The sequence below is a fragment of the Topomyia yanbarensis genome, chromosome 2, assembly GCF_030247195.1.
Source record: "Topomyia yanbarensis strain Yona2022 chromosome 2, ASM3024719v1, whole genome shotgun sequence".
In the NCBI taxonomy this organism is placed as follows: domain Eukaryota; kingdom Metazoa; phylum Arthropoda; class Insecta; order Diptera; family Culicidae; genus Topomyia; species Topomyia yanbarensis.
The window spans coordinates 79,571,509-79,593,472 of NC_080671.1; the positions used below are offsets into that span (position 1 = coordinate 79,571,509).

The 21,964-nt window shown below is 37.6% G+C and overlaps 1 protein-coding gene across 1 annotated transcript; it reads left to right on the plus strand.

Annotated features, from left to right (window-relative positions):
• Window positions 1-6,225: 6,225 nt before the first annotated feature.
• LOC131683164 (uncharacterized) lies at window positions 6,226-6,687 on the plus strand. The gene has a single exon (XM_058964995.1). The coding sequence runs from the start codon at window positions 6,293-6,295 to the stop codon at window positions 6,641-6,643; it is 351 nt and encodes a 116-aa protein (XP_058820978.1). The 5' UTR covers window positions 6,226-6,292; the 3' UTR covers window positions 6,644-6,687.
• The last annotated feature ends 15,277 nt before the right edge of the window (window positions 6,688-21,964 follow it).

Consider the following 21,964-nt stretch of genomic DNA (forward strand, 5'->3'; position numbering starts at 1 on the left):
ATCTTTTGCTAGAAGAAAATTCTTCAATCGTTGATTGGAGTGCTTAGCAAAACCGGTTAATCAGAGCTTCATACCGAATCTCAAAAATAATTGCGAATTCAAAACTCGAAAACTCATCCATAAAAATTGTGACGAATGATCACGTCACTTTCATAAATAATACATTTAAACTTTTAATATTTAACCCGATTCAGAACGATTTTATTATTTTTGTGCTTTTAACCAGAAATCAGTTACAACATTCGTATAATATACTTCAAAGTCTGCTAACACACCAACACAAATAACAGGAAAATTTATGTTTTTCATAGGGTTATGAAAGTTTTGGAAACTAGCATAGCGTGAAATCTACCCACAATCCTTATTTGAAATTTGATCCATGTTTCGGATTTTTTTTTTCATTTTCTTTATTTTTACATGAATTTTTTTTAATTTCGTTAAAATTTCTTTGATCGATTTTTTTCAAGCTGTAGATTTTTTTGCATTTCTGAAATTTTTACATTCCGACTTTTTTATCTATTTCCATATTTATATATTTACCATATTTTTGTTTGATCCATCTTTTCACATTTTTATTTTTTTCCATTTTTATCACTACCACTTACTTTACTTGTTATTCAATTTTATTTGCAATTTTTTCGATAGAATCCTATTTTTTCATTTTATCTTTTCTATTTCATATTTAGAAAAAAACTGCTTTTTATTTGTTTTTTTGTCATTCCATCCATTTTTTTAATTTGTCTATTTACTCCATTTATTTCCTATCATACCCTTTTCTATTTTCTCTTTTTCTCCATACTTTTTTTGCATCTCACAAGTATTTTTTTCTTTTTTAAAATTCGTCTTTATTTGTCTTATTGTCTCATTACTTACCCTTTTCCTATTTTGATCCATGTTCTCTAGTTTTTAACTTTACGTAGTTTTATTGTTTCCCATTGTTAACTTAACATAATTTTATTTATTTTTGCACATTTTCCCAATTCTTTCATTCTGTTCATTGTTGTTATTTTTTCATTTTTTCCATTTAACCTATTTTGAAAGTAATTTTTCTGCTGCCATTTTCCTATACGTTTTCTCTTAATTTTTTATTTTCCTTTTTTATTTCCCTACAAAACATTTGAATTTTGCTATTACCCGTACCGTACTTTCTCTTCATTTTACATTTTGTTCGATGTTTGAATTTATTTCAATTTTTTTCTAATGCCTTTTTTTCATTCTCTAAATAATTAAAATCCATTTTTTTTAATTTCTTCTTTTTATTTTCTCCATTTTGTGCGTTTCTATAGTATACCATTTTGGTTTTTCTAATATTTTTGTTTTCTAGTTTGTCCGTTTGCTTCGATTTTCATCAATCCATGCCTTCCAAATCTGTTTATCTATTTTCGTCTTTTCGTTGTGCCAATTTTTCAAAATTTTCCGGTTAGTCGTTTTTTTAATTTTACCATTGTTATTTTATTTTTGTTTATTATGTTTATTCCACTAATTTTATGCACTCTTAATGTATTTTTTTCACTTTTTCTATTGCATTGAATATTTCTTGTTCTTGATGTTAACTATATTTCTTTATTTCTGTTCATCAAGTTTTTCAGTTTTATGCATTTTTATATTAATGTTTGGTTTCTTTCTAGTAGTTTTTTTTCGTTTTCATTGATTCCTAAATTTTTTCTACTTTTACCCATTTTTTATTATTTTCACCTTTTGTTAAACAATATTCAACTTCTTTAATCTTTGCAATCTGTTTGATATTTTCGTTTATTAATAATTTTTATTTTTCTGTTTTAGTTTTTCTCGATTATACATACTTTTACAATTGACTTTGTTTATTTGGTTGATTTTGCTATTTTTGTTTTTTTTGCATTCTTTCAATATTCAGTTTTCTTATTGTCTTTTTTATTTTTCCATTGATCGCCGTTTAGATAATATTTTTGTTTTTTTCAATTACTACATTTTAAATCTTTCCATTTTTTTTACTTTTACTAACACTATTGACAAAAATGGCCTTTTTCAAAGTCACCAAAACTTTTGAAATGGTATTTAAAATCCTTCAAAGTATAAACAGTTCTACGATTTTTCTGTCATTGTCACTACAAATAACTAGAGCAAAAATTGGTACATAACTACAAAATTTCAGTGAATATCAGTTAACTCCAATGAATTTCAAACTTTAGCTTTTTGGTACTCGGACAATATACAGTGGTGGGGCCCGTATGTTGGACTCCCCCCCGGGCCCGCTTTTTCTCTCTGCGGCCCTGAATATATCCTAGATAGCAAAGCTGCGCACTTGCTTGAGGGACAAGGGAGGCAAGGTACCTCTGTTCGAGACATACTAAAGTTAATTTTTATAAAACATTATTCATATCATGTGAGAACGAAATTCCGATAAGGGTATACCACAATACATTAGAAAGAAGTCAAGTAGGGTTCCAAACAATATTTTTATATTTTTCCTTTTCGTTCATCATACCGAAAAGGAAACATAAAAAATCGTTGCGATACTACACTTGCGAAAATGAAAGCCAATTCAAGCTTTCTAATACCACGACATTTGTGCACTGGTGCTATCTAATAGCATTAGTACCGCAAAATGGGCTGTCAAGTTATGCACAATAATAGCACTATATTTCACCTTTCATGGTATAATACTGACATTATATCAGGATATAGGCTTAGCGGCTTTTTAAAACTACCCTATATGAAGAACTAAAGAAGATATTAACCAAGTAATAATCGAAGACTACATATTAAGAAAACTAATATCTCTTTCCTTTCCCCATGCAAACGAGAAGCGACAGAGGTTGCAGCGCCTCTATTGCAGGAAGGTAGTAAGCTAAATATAAAAGTGTATATAAATACATGAACAATTAATTATGATCAATCAAAAAAAAAAATTGAATAAAATCGGCATTTGAGTGGTTTTTCGGCGATTGTGATCACGGGAAATCCCTTTTTGTAAAAACGACATTTCGAGATAATCGAGTTTAAAATTTCATGTTGTTCTTTGTAAACGACGCGCGCTTATCTTTCGATCTATTTCTCGGATCTCTATGAAAATTAAGAAAATATTCTCAAGGAGTTGTACTTTCAGATAAAGTAATAAAAAAATCTAGATTTTCGGAAAAATAAAAAGGTATATAACCCTTTAACACGTTTTGTGTGGTGTTTTTTACTCAAGAATTATTACATTTGATTACCCGGATTCAGCCGCTTTCTGGAATGTGGAGTCCAGAGCTGCAAATTTTCAACAAGTTGTTTTAAACTTAAAGAAGGGACAAATCTCAAAACATGCCCTACTATGCGCAATTCGCAGTTTTTCGCATCATTCATTCAAACAGGCGAGCTGCTCAATCATATTCCATTCATTTTCAATTCATTGACCCTGTACTTTCGATCATCCGCCTTCAGCTTCTTTCCGAGAAGTACAGCCAGGTTTGACTTCACATTTTAGTTACGAGTGGAACTGGGGTAAAACGGGCACACATTGATTTGGTCCTTCTAACTATATTCAATCGATTTCCTGGGCTATTGTACACAAAAAATACTTTTGATCAGCATCTTCCAGCCATTTTCTGAAGTGATTGGTAAGGTATAGCTTCACACTTGAAGTTTGGAAAGAATAAGGGTTAACCGGCTACATACGTTTCGTGCGGTCATTCTCACTATCTTCAATCGATTCTTCGGAATTCCTTACATAATAATCAATACTTTTCATCATCCGCGTTCAACCTCTTTTCGAGCAGTACAGCAAGGTTTATCTTCACATTTTAGTCTTGGGACAGATTGGGCTAAAGCGGGGACACACTTGCCTAGTCAAAAAGGGCAAGTTGCTGGCTAACGGGGCTGGCTATTTGCCAACTCGGATACGCTAATTGCCCTTCAATTTGCCAGCAAATTGCTGGCAATTAGGGGACTATTTCAAATGCAACATTTGGGCGATTTGCCGCCGTAATTTTTTAGCCGCTCTACCCGCCCTCAAATCGCCCCCAAATCGCCCAGTGAACGCGCCATTTAATCGCCCTTAGTTGCCTGATGAAAATTACAATTATTACTTATTTTCGGATTCATTAGCTACTCACATAAACTTATCACTACACTAGGTAATCACCACCAAACTATAGGAAGAATCAATGGTGAAACTGACATTACACACCAAAACTTATCACAATCTGACTTTTATTAAGAGTTTAGGTCAGATATCTTGTTCCACTATATTTACACACTATTCCACAATTTCCCACATTTGTTGGCTAAATGAAGTGCACTAGACAAACAAAATACAAGCGAGAACACGCCAATCGCTTAAAAAACTATTTTAAGCTTAAGATAAACATGAACCGCCATGTTTGAAAAACGCAAAAACAACCAAGTCCTTTTCAGCCGCCAGAAAATTTGTCTAAGTGTTGAAATTGCCTTTAAATCGCATTCGCAAATTGCATTTGTTCCTAGGGGCAATTAGCACAGGCGAGTTGAGTTAAACGTCAAACTGTTTAAATCGCCTGACCGTGTTCGTCCGCATTTTTTGACAGGGTGTTTTTGCGGTCATTATAACTATCGTCAATTCCCTAGACTATTTCATATAAAAATTCCTTTTGAATAGCCACTTTCAGCCCTTTTTCTGAAATGTTGAGCAAGGTACTATTTCACACTTTTCGTGCGCTCATTTTAAGTATGTTCAATGGATACCCTGGACTATTTTACATAAGGTAAACTGCTTTCTATCAACCACTTTCAGCCTCTCTTAAAATATTGAGTCTGTACAACTTCACACATTTATTATGGGAAGAATTCGAGTAAAACAGGTACGTTTCGTGCGGTCATTCCATTCTACCTAGAAACGACCTTTTTTTTAGTAAACTTTATCCAGCCTATTCAAAATTTACATTTTGGTTATATTTTTCCCATTGTGCAGTGTGCATTGATTCAAACTGTAGGAAGATGGGGAACGAGTTTTTATTACGCTGAAACCCGATAATTTAATAATTTTCAGGTATTTTTTTTATTATTATATTGGTTCTTATGAATGAAGCAAAAGAACCAAAATAGGCTCTTTACCCTATATGAGAAAATTCCAAAACCAGTGAACCACTGATAGTATTTTCGATGGCTTTACCGTTGGAACAAAAAAAATAATCAGTTAGCTCACGTAGAGAAAAAAGATTTATTTTTCGTTTGTTGATTTCTCTTATTTTCCTATATTTTTTAGACATAGCAAAAATGTAGAAATCATAGCTTTCGTATTTACGGAACCGTTCGTAAACGAGTATCAGGAAGCTGTTTGGGCGTTATCTGTTACGTCAAATTATTCGAAGCGGGTCACCGATCTTATCCCTGGCGTTAGCTCCAGACTATCAAGTATGCCGACAAACAAAAACAAAATTGCTGTCAAAAAATAGGAATGCCCATTTTGTAGCACATCGTGGTTACTTTAACCTAGATATCTAAAAGATATGGTTGTAACATATTGACAAGTTGGGAATATGAGCAGTGAAGCGAACTCGCTTCCTCCCCCGTTAATTCACCTTCAAGTTATCTGAACTTTCACGTATAATTGAATGACATCAATATCATCTCATTCATCAATCATAGTAGACATGTATGTGGACCTAGATGTGGACAGATTGAGAAAATATTTTTTGAGTACGTGGCAAGGATGCAAAATCTGACTAAGCCAACAGGTACAAGGAGGAATGATCCACAACGAGCAAACTGGAGACAATATTCGGATACAGTGAAGGACATCACGGCGTTAGTCTGATTGTGATGATAAGGGATGCAAAATATGTAAATGCAAAAACAAGGCTCGAGACGTAACCGACTTGCGAAGAATTACGATACTAACAAAATATAACTTGAGCTCCCCTTACTACTGACTGTAACTACTGAAGCACAGACCCAAATTAATTAATCGAGTTGACACCTGTTTATGCCAGTATGAATAAATGCATCTACTAACTTTTGGCATCCCTAACCAACGTAAACAAGTCCGTGATTGTCGGGGACCGGCCGCGCTAATGTCGCTTATGGGATTCCCCATGTCAACTTCTTAGGAAGTAGTACTAATGTCTTAATCTGCGGAAAAACGTTATATTTCCGAGCCTGGATTGCTTTAATGAGATAATCAGCTTCATTTAATTGGCCCAATTCGTATTTACTGATACGGGCAACGAAGCTGTTTACCATCTTCAAAAATGCGAGTTTCGAATAACATCCTGATATATAAGTAACAGGACGTCGTACGAACTGTATCAGTTGCTCTTGAATTGTTTAGTTCGTCGGTAGCAAGTTTAAATTAAACATGAAGGTTGTTTGTGGACTCGTCGTCCTGAGTGCTTTGGTGGCACTTGGCAGTGCGTTGCCCGCCGTAGAAAACCAACCACAAGAGATTGAAGCGGTTCAACTGGAAGACATTGCCGGAACTCCGCTACAACAGGAATCGGCTGACCGAGCCAAACGGCAGTTCGGTGGTGGTTTTGGAGGTGGTGGCCACATCGGTCAGGGACATGGTGGACACGGAGGATTCGGTCATGGCGGTTATAACCAAGGCCACGGTGGATATGGACATGGCCAAGGACATGGGTTCGGACACGGTCACGGTCATAATCAGGGTCATGGCCACGGTCATGGTCATGGTCATGGGCGTTTTTAGTTCTAAGTATTCCTACAAATAAAAAAAAATATTTAAAAATCTAACATTTTATTTTATATATTGTGGAAAATAATAACAAATAACCTAATTTCCCAGAACAGTGATCCGAAATATTGATAGCACAGAATGAGCTGGAAAGAGGAATCAATTTATGCTCCCGCGCTGTATGAAATGGTTCAGTTGTTTCTTTTTTATGCTGGCTCTGAATGAGATTATTGAGCAAAACCGATTTAATCCACCTGAAAGTGAGACGAGACATTTCTTTCTTAAATGTATAAACTGGAATCAATAAATGAACTGAATAAAATAATTTAAACGTATAAAACAAATACAATAAATAAAAAACCTATTTTAATCCACCTAGCGGTGCAATTGTGCCTTTCTCAATCATGAATCACGAGAATGTGTGCGTTGTTTATATTCATTAAAAGCTTTTAAATGCATATTTTACATTTTATTATTATCACATGACAACTATATACAGGAAAATAAATCATTATTCGAGTTCTAAAATTTTGAAAAAGAAAAAACAGCCACGGTAATATTGAACTGAAAAAAGGTGCAAAATCGGCAAAGTCCCAAAAAGTCGATTTTTATAAAAAAAAATTTTCGAGATAACATAAAATCTCGACGTTTCATGCATTTTAAAGATGTTTGGCATCAAAAATACGAATTCGATTTCTGAAATTTCATGGGGTCCCCCCTTTGAAAAAAAATTGAGTTCCGGCTTATATGGGAATTTCATATGTGACCGGACGATTTAGTCTATATTTCCGGACCCATATAAGCGATCCGTACGAAATTTTATAGACATCTGTGGGGGTATTATAGCTATCATTTGGGACTAAGTTTGTGAAAATTGGCCTAACCATTTCCGAGAAACTGATGCGAGTTCGTAAATTTTGAAAGATGGCCGCTTTTCCCGGGCACTTCCGGAACCGTCTATGGTGGTCAATGTAGTCAACGAAAGTTTGGTTGGCCGTCAGTGACCTAGAACAGCAAAATGAAGTTGTTTGAGAGACATTTTAGCGAAATTTTTACCTTTTTTGCTTTCATCGGAGTATCGGTTTGAATCACAATTTGCTATGTGATCGCACGCCACAACCTGCAACTCCGGAACCGGAAGTCGGATCGGGATGAAATTAAATAGCCATTTACGGGGACGCAATACTTTTCATTTGAGGCCAAGTTTAGTCGAATCGGTCTAGCCATCTCCGAGAAACCGATGTGACTGTTATTCTGAATTTAGATACTTCCGCCGGGGCTTCCGGAACCGAGGATGGTGGCCAATGTGGCCAAATAGACTTTGAATGGATGTTAGTGACCTAATACTACAAATCGAAGCAGTTGTGGTCATATTTTGAAAAAATTTTCACCTTTATACATTCATTGCAGAATTTATTAAAATCGACATTTTCTGCGTGTTCGTACTTATCACCCTGTAATTCCGGAACCGGAAGTCGGATCCATTACAAATTCAATAGCAGCCTATGGGAACGTTGCACCTTTCATTTGAGACTAAGTTTGTCAAAATCGGTTCAGCCATCTCTGAGAAAAATGAGTGACATTTTTGGTCACATACACACACACATACACACACATACATACATACACACATACATACACACACAGACATTTGCCGAACTCGACGAACTGAATCGAATGGTATATGTCACTCGGCCCTCCGGGCCTCCGTTAAAAAGTCGGTTTTCAGAGCAATTGCAATACCTTTCTATTGAGAAAGGCAATGAATAATAATAATTAAATTAATAAAATTAGTAAACTGAATAAAATGAATGAAAGATTAGTGAAAAATGAACAAAATGACTAAACTGAATAAAATAAGGAGAATGAAAATAAAATCATTAAAATGAATAAAATAAATAAAATAGATGAAAGATTAAAATGAATTAAATTAATAAAATAAACAAAATTAAAAAGGAAAAAAAATACACAGAATTAAATGAATCAAATAATTGAAGTGAAAAAGTATATAATATTAAAAAGGTTAAAACTTAATAGAATAAATTAAATTGTGTCAAATTAATGATTTGGATGAAATGATTAAAATGAATGACTAAAAATAGTAAGGCTATTAAAATGAACAATTTGAATAAAATGCACGAACTCTAAAAAATGAATAAACGCATAAAATAAAAACTTTGAAAAAAATAGATACAAGCATGAAAAAAATATTTAAAAAATATAAAAATGAGTCCAAAGAATGAAACAAATGGAGTAGATGAAATGAATAAAATAAACTCAAATGAACAAAATAAATATTTATTTCATGGACTTGTTGACTTTTCTCGGTGAAAATGAAAACTCCAAATTTTCCCATTACTACATGTAACGTTTCGGCTTACTGCTCTTCAGCCATCGACGGACGCATAAACGTCGATCACTCTTCGACTGTCTGCGTTCCTCGCTATTCCAAAACTGTTGTTGGAATAGCGAGGAACGCAGACAGTCGAAGAGTGATCGCCCGCCTAGCGGTGGAGAGTGAACGAGAGTGAATAGAGATGCATGATATAAGTTTATGCGTCCGACGATGGCTGAAGAGCAGTAAGCCGAAACGTTACATGAAGTAATGGGAAAATTGGGAGTTTTCATTTTCACCGAGAAAAGTCAACAAGGCCATGAAATAAACATGTTGCGGTGACCCTAAAATCTTTAAACAAAATTAATGATGGGCAACGTTGCTACGGTGTTTTGCTGCGTAAGCTCCGACGCTCGTCGGATCAGTGGTAGGTCGCTGTTGTTTATTTCTTTCTCTAGCACTCGTAAAGCAATCCGTGCAATCGACTGTACCGCTAGTATTTCAAAGGACGTGTAGCTGCTTCGGCCATAATCGAAGGGATTGGGCTGGTAACAAATGCACCAGAGGCGAAACGAACCATTTTGTTGTAAGCAGGAGCGAATGTCTACAGCGTTGTTTGGCCTCATCTGCTCACTAGGCCAAACCCATAAATTATCTTCGAAGTGATCATCGTCGATCCCACTTGAAGTAATGTCGATCGTTTACCACGCGGAAGTTTGGTACCTATCATTTTAAGAATCCGGTGTCTGGATTCGCAGGACTTCTTCACCATCTTGCAAGGCGCTTTAAAATTCAAAGGCCGGTCCAACGTTACACCGAGGATCCTCAATCGGTTTGTTTTCGGGACAACTACACGTTCGTTGGTGATGTCACGCACTGGGTCTCGTCGTACATTGGAAATTCAGTAAAAGATGTTCGATTTTGTTGGACAAATCGCGTAGCCAATATTCTTCGTCCATTTTTCGACAGCCTTAACCGCGGCCTGCAGTTTTCGATGTAGACCTTCTGTTTTGCGACCTTGCACCACAAGGAGTATGTCGTCCGCATACAAAAGTATTTCCACGCCAGCTGGGATTACTTTGAAGTTCAGTTGCATCGCGACGAGGAAGTGTCACTGATAAAAGGGAACCTTGTGGTACTCCATTTTCCAGTTCATACATTTCTGATAGGTGATTTCCTATGCAAACCTGGAACTTCCTTTCAAAGAGAAAGCTATGCAGCATGTTGATCATTCGACCTCGTATTCTCCAAGATTTTAGTGTGCGAAGTATACCATGCCGCCATGTTGCATCGTATGCCTTGGAGAGGTCAAACGACGCTATGAGACTGTGCTTGTTGGTTGTTGGTGGCGATCTCTCTAGCGCTGCGAAGTACGTATCGACACCTAGTCCTGAACGAAAAGAATTTTGCGTTTATCGAGTCGCCCACTTGACTCCAGTGCGGTGATGAGTCTGAGATTTACGATACGCTCGAACAGCTTTGACATACAGCTAGTAGGCGATATCCAGAGTCGTTGCAATTGGGTTTTTTGATAGGGATAACTATAGCGGTTGGCCAGCTAGCGGGAAAAATACCGCTGTTCCAAACAACGTTGAAGATCTCGAGAAGTGTTACCTTCATGGATAACGGGAGTCGGCGAAGAAGCGGTTAGCTTATCATGTCAGGTCCTGTCAAGACACTTCGCCCTTTGTCCGAAGCCCACATCAGTTCATTCAGGGTAAGGTCAGTGTTGTATACATCATTGCTATCGGGCGAGTAATTTACACGCCACTGCTGCGACCCGAGCCTTCATCGATTGAAATGATGGAAAGTAGCTCGATGTCGCCGATCTTTCACTGTAGTGTTTTGCTAGCTCTTCCGCTACTTTTTCGGGGTTGTTCGTAAAGTCGTCAGATCGCTTGAATGCTACAGTGCTTCGCTGCCAGTTACCACGCAAAGTATTCATTGTATGCCACAGCTCAGTTGTCGTGCTACTCGGCGAAATCTTAGCTAGGAAATCCTCCCATGACTATTGTTTCGCTAGCTTAACCGCTTTTCGTGATTCCTGGAATCGTCTGAGCGCTGTTGGCATGTCTGGATCCGATATATCTAGACATCGAAGGACACGGAGATGCTTTCTACGCTGCCTAACAGCTTTCTTCACTTCAGGGCATCACCATGGTTCAGCTTTTGGTACAGTACAGCGTGGTATGCATTTGATTGCGGCTGCCACGATTGTATCAGCGAACTTATCAATGTCCCACTCATCTTTAGCGTTGATGGACTTAGCCGTGATGCGCTTATACAAAGGCCAGTCTGCTCAATCATAGAGCCATTTTTGTAGAGTTTTCTGTGCATTCGACCAACTAGGGATGGAGATCGTTATCGGGTAGTGATCGCTGTTATGTGTGTCCGGAAGGGTTCACCAGGTGAAGTTTCGAGCCAGATTTTCTGAGGGTCGATGCGAGTTGGAGAACAGTCGTTCAGAATCACGAGCTTTCTACTCAATGTAGTTTCTGCGATGAAGCGTCTAAGCCCGTTCGATGACTTAGATCCCCAAGCGAATGTGCGTTAAAGTCTCCAAGGAACACTACTGGACCGTCCAGTTAATCGAGCAGATCGCTCAATGCTGCCTGGCTGCTGGCAGGAAGATACGTGCGGAGACGACCTCTAAGCTAGTGTTCAGTTGCACGCGTTCAAAGGGTATGCCCTCTCGGATCGCAAGTCCTACACCATGTTGCGAATAGTGTTGAGAGTTTGATTTCAGCAGCAGCGTATAGTTCTTGCCGACAAAACTAGATTCCACCACGCTTTGGATGACTTTCGTTTCTATGACGCAAGGTTCGTGCTCGGAAATAAGCAGCTTCAGCTCGCTGATGTTCGCTCTTAGAACGCGTAGGTTCCATTGCAGTGCGAAACATCCATTGGAACGACCAATCGTGATCGACTGTGTTGACGATGATGTGGTCGATATTCGGCGCGTCGGTGGTTGTGTGGTATTGGCGCGTGATCATCCTTCACCGGCGGAAAGCCAGCAGGAGTATTACGAGGGCTGTATATCCAGGAGGTAGACACAGTCCTCTTCCCCCGGTCGATCCCTTCATGATGAAGTGGGGAAGTTACTTTCCTCTCTTCTTCCCCAAACCGGTTACTCGTTCAATGCGTGCTGGTCACAAGCGCAACAGAATCCATTTGTAAGCGAGGTAGAATAGGACTGACCTGTGGGACGTCTGGCCCCACAGTGCCAGCCGCTGTCGAGACTATTACACGATTACTTCCAGAACTACCAACAGGGACCGGCACTCGGGAAAAATTTTTGTGTAGTTCACGTTGTTTGCTGCTTCGAAAATAGAGTCGTGCTACTAGTTGAGTCATCTCGGTACGGGTTTCTCGTGTTTGAATTCATACTGGTAACATCTGCAAGGGGAAAAACCGCAAGAGTGTCCGTTTGGCAGTAGCGTGATATCAAACTGACCTGTGGGACGTCTAGCCCCACAATGCCAGCCACTGTCGAGACAACTACGCGATAACTTCCAGAACTACCGACAGGGACCGGCACTGGAGAAAGACTTTGTGTAGTTCTCGTTGTTTGTTGTTTCTTAGCTGTAGTTGTGGTGGTGATTATAACTTCTCGATACGGGTCTCTCAATGGACCTTCTTCGGGTGAAGTCAGAGGAGGAGGCGAAGCATAGATATGCTCTTCGTTCCCAGTCAAACATGTAAAAATGTTAAGGACAGCAGTATCTGCAAGATGATTGACGCTTTTAGAACTGACCTGTGGAAGGTCCAGCCCCACAGTGCCAACCGCTGTCGCACAAACTACACTACCATGTTCAAAAACACCGACTGCGGTCGGCACTGGAGATAGACTGTGTAATTCTGCTGATCTCGTTCTGTTTGTCGATCGTGTGTTTCTGGTTTGCTGGTTTATAAGTTGTAGTGGTCTTCCTATCGGCCACAGAGGTGAGCTCACTATCGACGGGTTGGGGTATGATGGCCGGGATAGTTCCTTCATCCTGCTGTGCTTGCGTTGGAAGGAGTACTACACTTTCCTCTCTTCCAAACCGATCTATCTCGTGGTCAGTATACGTGCGTGGGTTGTCGTTGGTATACAAACGTTGATGAAAATGAGATTTATCGAAGAGGCTGGCAAGGAGGCGTCTCGGTAATCTCAATTTCATCATCTCAATAACTTAAAGTTTCGTTGGTGGTAGTGGTAGCGGTTCTTTTTTGGGGATAGGCTCAAATTATCCTGCAAGGTTGTTTGGGTTTGCTCAACGGAGTGTGTTGTTTCTGCAGTCTTCCTCGTTTCGTGTTCCTGGATCTGGACTGTCTGGTTCGTTAGTTTTAGGTTCTTTACTGTGCTGTGGTTTTTCTTGGCTGGCTGACTGTTTTTTCATCTGGTGTATGTATGTATGTAGAAATTCGCTTGATTGTGCTGCGGCCTGGGCGTAGTTTTCTTGGTTTTGCTGTTCAGCTCGTTTGCGCGCTTCTGGGAATGCTAGACGACGAATTTTAATTTTGATGACCTCCACTTCTTTTTTGTAGATCGGACATTCACGACTTGTTGGACTGTGATCGCTTTCACAATTCCGACAGTACGCAGCTGCTTTACATTGTTCTTCGCCGAGTTGTTCTTTCGAGCAGTTAAGGCATCGCTGAGGACCAGGACAACGAACGCGTGTATGGCCGTAGCTGAAGCGCTCGTAACAGAGCATCGGGTTCGGGAAATATGGACGAGTAGTGACGCGAAGCAAACCGATCTTCTAGTATTCCGGGTATGTGGTCTTGTAGAAGGTCAAGATTAGCGCTGGCGTATTCACTCTCTTTTCGGCTTCTTTACGTGTAATTCACTGCACACAAATCACAGAATTTCTTGTAAGATTTCCTTCTCTTCCAAGTGAATTAGATCGTAACAGGAAATTACGCATCTGCTTACATTCAGATTCGGATGGGATTCAACCACAACATCAGTGCCGTCATTGAGCTTGGTCATTTTCATTAGTTTGGCAACTTGGACTGGGTTCCGAACTCGAAAGGAATTCCTTGAGCTTCGGTATTCGGGCCTTCAATTGGACCTCCAGCGACAACCTCCACCGATTTATAGACGACGAACGGGTTTTTAGGCAATGGTACGCCGTCTTGACCTGTCAGCTTGTAATCTGGGGGAGTCGGGACCGGAACCTTCATTTAACTAGAGAATGATTTTCGCGCCGCTCCCTTAGGAGACCATTCACCTTGGTGGCTTGCTCAGCTAGAGACCCTATCCAAAGGCGGGTTTTGGTTGTTTCTGAAACGGTTCCAAAACAATCCGACTTTCCCCAAACAACTTCAGAACCACCAATACATTCAAAAAAAGCCACCAGAAACTTCATACCCAGAATTTCAAGACAACATCGGTCGGCAAGAAGAGCATTCCGCTAAATTATCATCACGGGCACAATTCTGTGTGTATCCTTCGCGCTGTTCGCTTCAGAGGTGGGAGAGGAGGCTGAAACATAAGGGTCAACGCAACCCACAAAAAAAAGGAAAAACTATCAACCCGAACAGCGTGAGAAAACCTTCACCAGAACCACTGAAAAAATACACCTTTGCTAGGATATTCAAATCGACTTCATCTCACTTCAAAGTTTATTCCAACAAAAAAAAAATTCAAACACTTTCCACATCCGGATTCGAACCCATACTCTCTCAACCTAGCTAACTCTCATCACCGCCTTTGCGGTCTCGGCTAATTTCCTGCTTGGTTCGTCGCTTTCATTTAGTGCTCTACCCTGTGCAGCTAATCGGTACCATGTTCATTGAGTGGCTTTTGTGTGCGTATTCCCTTTTCACATTTTGTGGCCCTAGGGTCTTAGCGTGTGTTGTGTACTGTTTCCTAACATGCGCATGTAATAAAAATATGGAACGTACTTACATACTTGAACGTACTTGATTTACGTGAGGCGTGGTGGTTGGCGGTTTCCGGGGACCGGAACTAATGCTGGCCGGAACGATGACGCTGCCCAACGGTCTGCTGGCGATTCTGAACTGAAGATGGTTTTCCTTCTTCGTGTCGTGGTGTCGACGACGCGTGTATGGCTTCCCTGCCTAGCAGCCTCGCTGCTCTTCCGGCACGAGGATCGAACTGCCGGGTTCTTTGAAGCTGGATGGTGGTGTTAGAAGAGTCTCTGGCTACAATTGCGGCGTGGCGGGGTCTTGACCACAGCGGGGTACTAATTTGCCTACACGTGAAAATAATGCCAACATTCGGTTGGTATGAGAATACGCACTTGCACACAAAAAGCCAAAAATACGGGAATTTACCTTAATTCGTCGATCTACTTTTAGCACTCCGAAACCGTGCGAATGAACTTGCGCACTCACTTTTCGACCTAGCTAATTCTGCACAGGAAAAGGGAAATTTCTTAGTGAAACTAATTAAAAGAATCTCACGCTGTTTTAAAAAACTACCTTAAGTCCTACACCGTGGCACAACTATGTGAACAACTCCTGCCTCTTCCACGATTCAGAACAAAGTGAACGCAACACTGATTTCCTCAGAATAAGCGTTTATTCGAAACATCGTTACCGGAAATGGTTAACTATTTCACGAAGTGCAATAGTTTCCCACCACAAATTTTGTGCCGAAGTCGTCCTTTCATTCCCGATCAGTGCGGTAAAATATCAATTTCAAACGAAAATAATCGTTTCAAGTGAAACTTCGAGTCTTTCACTGTAAACATACCACCACTATATCAGTTGAGTTCGACTGCCGTCTTCGTTTGAGTCACTCAAAGTTCACTGTCAATTGAATAACAGGTTCTGGTCATTTGACGTTTTTGCCTGTTTAGTTTCTAATAAACACCAACCTCACATTAGCACGGTCTCAGCTAATGGAAGTGAACAGCGTTGCCATTATTTATTTTGGAAAATCCGCAAATTTGATATCACTGGCTGACGTAAAAATCCGCAAAAATCCGCAAGCAATAATTTTTTTTTCACCGTTAAGGGCTTTTCAAGCTTTTTTACAATCTATTATCGATATGTATGAATAACTTTTATTTTTCAATTTTCAAATGTTTGACTGAAAACTTTTTCCACACTCGCCGCTGAATTTGGGAGAAAATCCACTTTCTCAATGAACTAAAGGAGCTACGGAAATTCGACCAGACGCATATTTAGTTCTGCGCACCAGAAATTTTCAAAAAGGAACATTTAAAAAAATCATGAATTGAAAATATAAAAATTGAAAATTAAATGATCGAAAAATCACAATTAAAACCTAATAAATTCCAAAAATAAAAAATAATGAAGATTAAAAAATAAAAGCATCGAAAAATTAAAAAAGCCTGAACTGAAAAATGACCAAAAAGCACAAAAATTTGAGGATGCGTCAATCAAATTCAAAGGGGCGGGCATAGCGTAGATAATAAATCGTTCGCAGCTCACTTGGATTCAATTATCAATCTCGCACATAGAGTTAGAGAGTTTTCTAAAGAGATTTTTCTATCCTGAAAAAGGAGGCAAATGACCCTAAGGCTAAAACGTCTATAATCGAAATAAAAACAATCTATCTCAGGAACTCACTAATTTAAAAATCAAAATGCCTCAAAATTTCAAGTTAATTGATTTAAAATTTTAGAAATTAATTTTTTTTTAAATCTAAAAACTATGAAATTAAAAAAAAACGTTGTTTAAAACTTCAAAAAAAATCTTTTCAATATTCAAAAATTTAAATGTTTAAAGGAATTAAAAATTGAAAATTGAAAGATATAAAAATTTAAAAAAAATATTAAAATCTGAGGATTCAAAAATTTAAAAAGTTGAAAATTTGGAATCCAGAAATTTAAAAAATTGAAGATTTAAAAATCTAATAAGCAATTAAAATATTTTTTTTGTAGGTTCAAAATTGGAAATTTAAAAATTTACAGGCCTAAACATTTAATTTGAAATTTTGAATTTTAAAAGTTGAAATGCATAAAAATTTAAAAATATAATCGTTAAAAAAATTAAATTCAATAGATTTACTATTTAAGAATTCAAGAAGTTAAACATTTAAATATTTATAGATTTTAAAATTTGAAGATATGTTAATCGAAAATTTTGTGATATATAAATTAAATCAAAATTTGGGAATTAAAAAGTTAAAAAACATAAGGTTTAAAGGATTAAACATTAAAAACTTTAAAATTCAAAGATTTTAAAGTTCCATTTCTTCTCAAAATTTAAAAATCGGAAATATAAAAATTTGAGAATCCAAGAATTTTGAAATTTAATAAATTGAAAATCAATAAGAAAAATATTCATAAATTCAAAACAAAAAAATTAAATATTCATAAATTTGATTTTAAAGCATTATGCTTTCAAAATTATAGACTTTGAAATCTGTAAAGTTTTAAAACTTTAGCGTTTTTGAATTTTAATGCTTAAAAATTTAAAGTAATACTTAGCGAATAGTTGAAACAACGAGAAAAGCGGAATCGAAGAAACAATCTCAGTTTATAGTATTTTTTGTCGAACTTCAACACTTGTATTGCCGTCGATTAAAAAAAAGTTACATCGCACACTAACTTAAACCTATTTTTAATTTGAACGATTCTTTACTAATATTAAAATCAAAAAAATGATAGACACTGTTGACGAGTTGACAGCAAACATCCAAAGGATTGTACTGCGTGCAATGTGTGGAGCGTAGGAAAAAATCAATTCTTCGGAAAGATCTTCCAGGAACGTTGAGGTCAAGTTTTACTAGAAGCGCAGGAGAGTCTACGTTGTCTGTCAGAAGGTCGAAAATGAAAAGTCGTTGTTGAAAGATCCTTCTGTCTCGTAACGTAGGGAGATTGATGAGGGTACAGCGATCTTCATATGGAGGAAGCTGGAAACGATTTTGCCAGGGTAACCGACGAAGTGCAAACCTGATAAAGTTCTTCTGTACCCGTTCGATACGATTAATATGTATGGTGTGATAAGGAGCCCAAACAGTAACGCCATATTCTGGAATACTGCGTACCAGTGTAATGCATAGTGTTGCGTTTGATGAGTCCAACTCGTGAAAAAGTGATTGTGCTGCATTTTTGAATATTCACACTCATTTCGTTTCTGTCACTCCAGTCAATGATCCTATCGACGTCCATTTGCAATGCACAACAGTCTATCATAGTTTTTATGACACGGTAAATGTTCAGATCAATAGCATACATGACTTTAAAAGACGATAATTCACTGCAGAGGTTGTTCACAATGAGCACAAATAGAAGAGTTCCTCCCTTGAGGAACGCCAGATGAAATGTGGAAAGGATCCGAGAGTATAGATCCAAGTTGCACCGAGGCGCTACGGTTCGTAAGGTACGAGAAGATCCAATTAGTCAGCCAGTCCGGCAGTCTAGTCCGCCTTAGCTTTTCCACAGCAAGCTGATAAGGAACACGGTCGAAAATAATCAACACTTAATGTATTTTTATTGAGTTCTCAATGGTTGCTGAAACTATTTCGCTGAGGTTCAGCAACCAAAATTTACTTTGCCGTTTCGAAATCAATTGTTTACTCGTTCCGGAAATTTTATAGCTGAGTTAAGTGAGTAGGGAAACATGGGAGACTTGACCAAGCGCAGAATTCTATTATTGGCTATGACGAAGTCCATTAGGTTCCAAAAAATTTTCAAAAAAAATTCTATGCTTTGTAATTTTAAAAGGTAATTTTAAAAGTTTGGAATAAAAAATCCTTTCCTTATAGAAAATATTCCGTAATTAATACATTTAAGTTAAATTATGTAATTTTTTTTCAAATTTTGTATAGACATATCTACTCGACTAATAATTACATTCAAAGTACTTATATCACATCTTATTCCTTATAGTGAAACGATTTTACATTAATCAGAACATTGGAATTATTATTACTAAAATTTTCACGACATCGAACGTAAGAACCAATGTTGGGGAGACTTGACCAAGTGACAATAATCTGAAGAAGGATACCAAATTTCTGATATTTACTACGCTGTGGTATCTACTACTACTGTTAATGTTAATCACGTCACACAAAAATCCCACCTAAAATACCAGGCTATATAATTTAGTATTAGTAGTCAAGGTTAGCAGTAATATGGATAATTTGGTAACGTGTGAACATGCAATGTAAGCAGTACCGATAATCCTTAAAATGAAATACATTTAAAAATCGAAATTTATGAAACGCAACCCTTTTATATTTTTTACTGTTACCTGAGGATCTGGACAATATGGAAAAAAGGATTACAGTATGTTTTATGTCTATATTTTTTGTCCTGGTTTTTCAATTTTTGCTTGGTCAAGTTTCTCCAGGCCTTGGTCAAGTCTCCCCGCAGTTAACCGGAGAAAACGTTCACCGAAAAACTTTTATATCTTTTGCAAAAATGATTTAAAAATTCTGCAAAAAAATCATAAGCATGCACATTACCTTTCTACATCATATCTCAATGAGTTTTGAAGGATTGAAAACTTTTTAGAGAGTTATGCAGCTTTAGCTGAAAACCTGGTCAAGTCTCCCCATATTCCCCTATATGTCAAAGTCGGCTACATCCCTGTACGCCAATGATTGCATAATTTAATTTATTAAAATAATATAATGTTCGTATTGTGATTAAACATACAATTTAAAATTGAAAAATTAAGGCCAACCATTTGATTCATTCATGAAAAATCCGCAAAAAATCCGCAAATGCAGAAAATCCGCAGAAAAATCCGCCACTCTATTTCAAATTGCGGAAAATCCGCAAGATTGCGGAAAAATCCGCAACTATGGCAACGCTGGAAGTGAACCATTCCAATGAACCACTCACAAATGAATATGAAGGAACACTCACTGACATAAAAATAACTCCGACCAAGATAATAAATAATATAGGGTAAAAGCTATGATAAGACGAGGCAACTCAAGACGGATACAGGTACGAGCATTTTTTCTCTGTATGAGTGAGGTTGTATTGATGAAGCTGATAAATCAGGAGGATACGAAAAAGAAAAGAATAAAACAAATGACGTAGTGGGCTTTTCTGCTTAATTTTACAAGTATAAAACAAATTCACTCAAAAATGACAAATGTTCCGAACCTTTCTTTCTCTTCTTCTTGGAGAGTTTTCTTTCCTTTCTTGTGCCCTGCTGAATAATTGTTGACAGATGACTGTATGCAACTAGCGAGGTTGACAGTGCAGCCAATTTCTTTGTCATATTTAGATATGTTGCTATAATACACATAATAATGACTGTTTTATTATCTCACATTTCGCCAAAATATATCTGGAACTAATCAATCCAACATTTTTATCATATACTACATGTTTCTAGCAAATTTGGCCAGCATAACAGTCTATTCATCAGAATCAAATTTGCCACAAACATTGAAATAGAGATGGACGTACTACCAAAATACAGAAATATACCGAAATCGTATTACTAGTTGCCTTATCTTGTCTTAGGTGTAAACGGGCGAACTCGTTAAAGGTCCAAGATGCTAGATAACGGAAATCGATGGTTTAAGTCATTTTAAATGAAGGCTTAGTTGGTTGAGTGGTAAGTGTGACAGCCACCAATCCCAGTTAGTCTGAGTGCAATCCCAGCCGAGGTCGCTGAGATTTTTCTGAGGTGCAAAATCTTCCTTCGGAAGGGAAGTAAAGCCGTTGGTTCCCGGTCCATGAGTTGATGAGTCGATATCTAGTTACTACCAAATATCGTCCTCCCGTGATACTTGTGGAGTGCGCAGTAGTATTTACGGTCTCTAGCAAAACAAGTATCGGACTAACGTTCCTTCCGCGATCTACGTTCGGGCCAGGCCGGCGCCGGTTTTGATCAATAAACACTTTAAGATTACCAGGAGTTGCACATTGAAAGATGTTTCCCTAATCCCAAGCATAACTATCTACTGATTCCCTGTGCAACTTCAGCTAGTCTAGATCGATAACGGAGTAGCAGCTAGAGGTGGTCGTACAAGGTCAAGCTCAAGCTCAAGTTCGATGGTTAAAGTCATTTTTAAATCAGAGATGAGGGTATCATGGATACCATTTGAAAGGAGGTTAGGCCATTTTGAAATCCAAGATTGCGGCCTATAGTGACCAAGAAACTGTGAAAACAACTATCAATATGGGTATCATTTAAAATAATCATAAAATACCGTAATTTATAAATTTAGGCCATTTTGAAAACAAAGATGGCGGTTTCGGGTAACCACCACAGTAAAAACCATGATCAATATATATCTATATCGCTTTTGCAATGATGGTCACTAGATGACGGAAACTGATGATTGAGGACATTTTGCAATCAATCAATCCAATATGGCGCCTTTTGGTTACCTCAAATCAATAAACCCACCTTCGATATGACCTATTTATAGCATTCATATCGAGCAAAACCTTTTCGAATTCTTTCTGAAAAAGAAAAGATTCTCGTATCTGTAGACTGTGCTCGTAATGTGTTCCTATAGAACCAGTGTGGAAGTGTTTTACCTCTTCACCATGTCATCGGAATTTTACACAGGAAACTATTGGTAGAGGTGCAAAAAATAGCTGAATTACATATTTGATTTTAGCAATAAATTTGACAGCTTCGTACAATTATGATAGCATACTGCGGCTATCATATTTTTTTTTCAAAATTTCTTAAATTCGCAGAGTTCAGACGAAAATAATGAATCTACTAATAACAGCTTATTGAAACTGGTTGCAATGAAAAATGCTATTTGGTAGTACGTTCATCTCTATAATATTTTTGTTGCAAATTTGATTCTGATGAATAGGCTGTTATGCTGGCCAAATTTGCTAAAAACATGTAGTATGTGACAAAAATGTTGGATTGATTAGTACCAGATAAATGTTGGCGAAATGTGTGTCAATAAAACAGTCATTATTATGTGTATTATAGCAACATATCTAAATATGACAAAGAAATTGGCTGCACTGCCAACCTCGCTAGCTGCATACACTCATCTGTCATCTGGCACAAAAGAGGCATGATAACCAAAAATACGAAGCCAGTTGTCTCTTTTTGTCTTAGGTTTACCCGGATCT

What these genes read in the sequence shown, in the direction of transcription:
- LOC131683164 (XM_058964995.1), top strand. Translation starts at nt 6,293, where the DNA reads ATGAAGGTTGTTTGTGGACTCGTCGTCCTGAGTGCTTTGGTGGCACTT.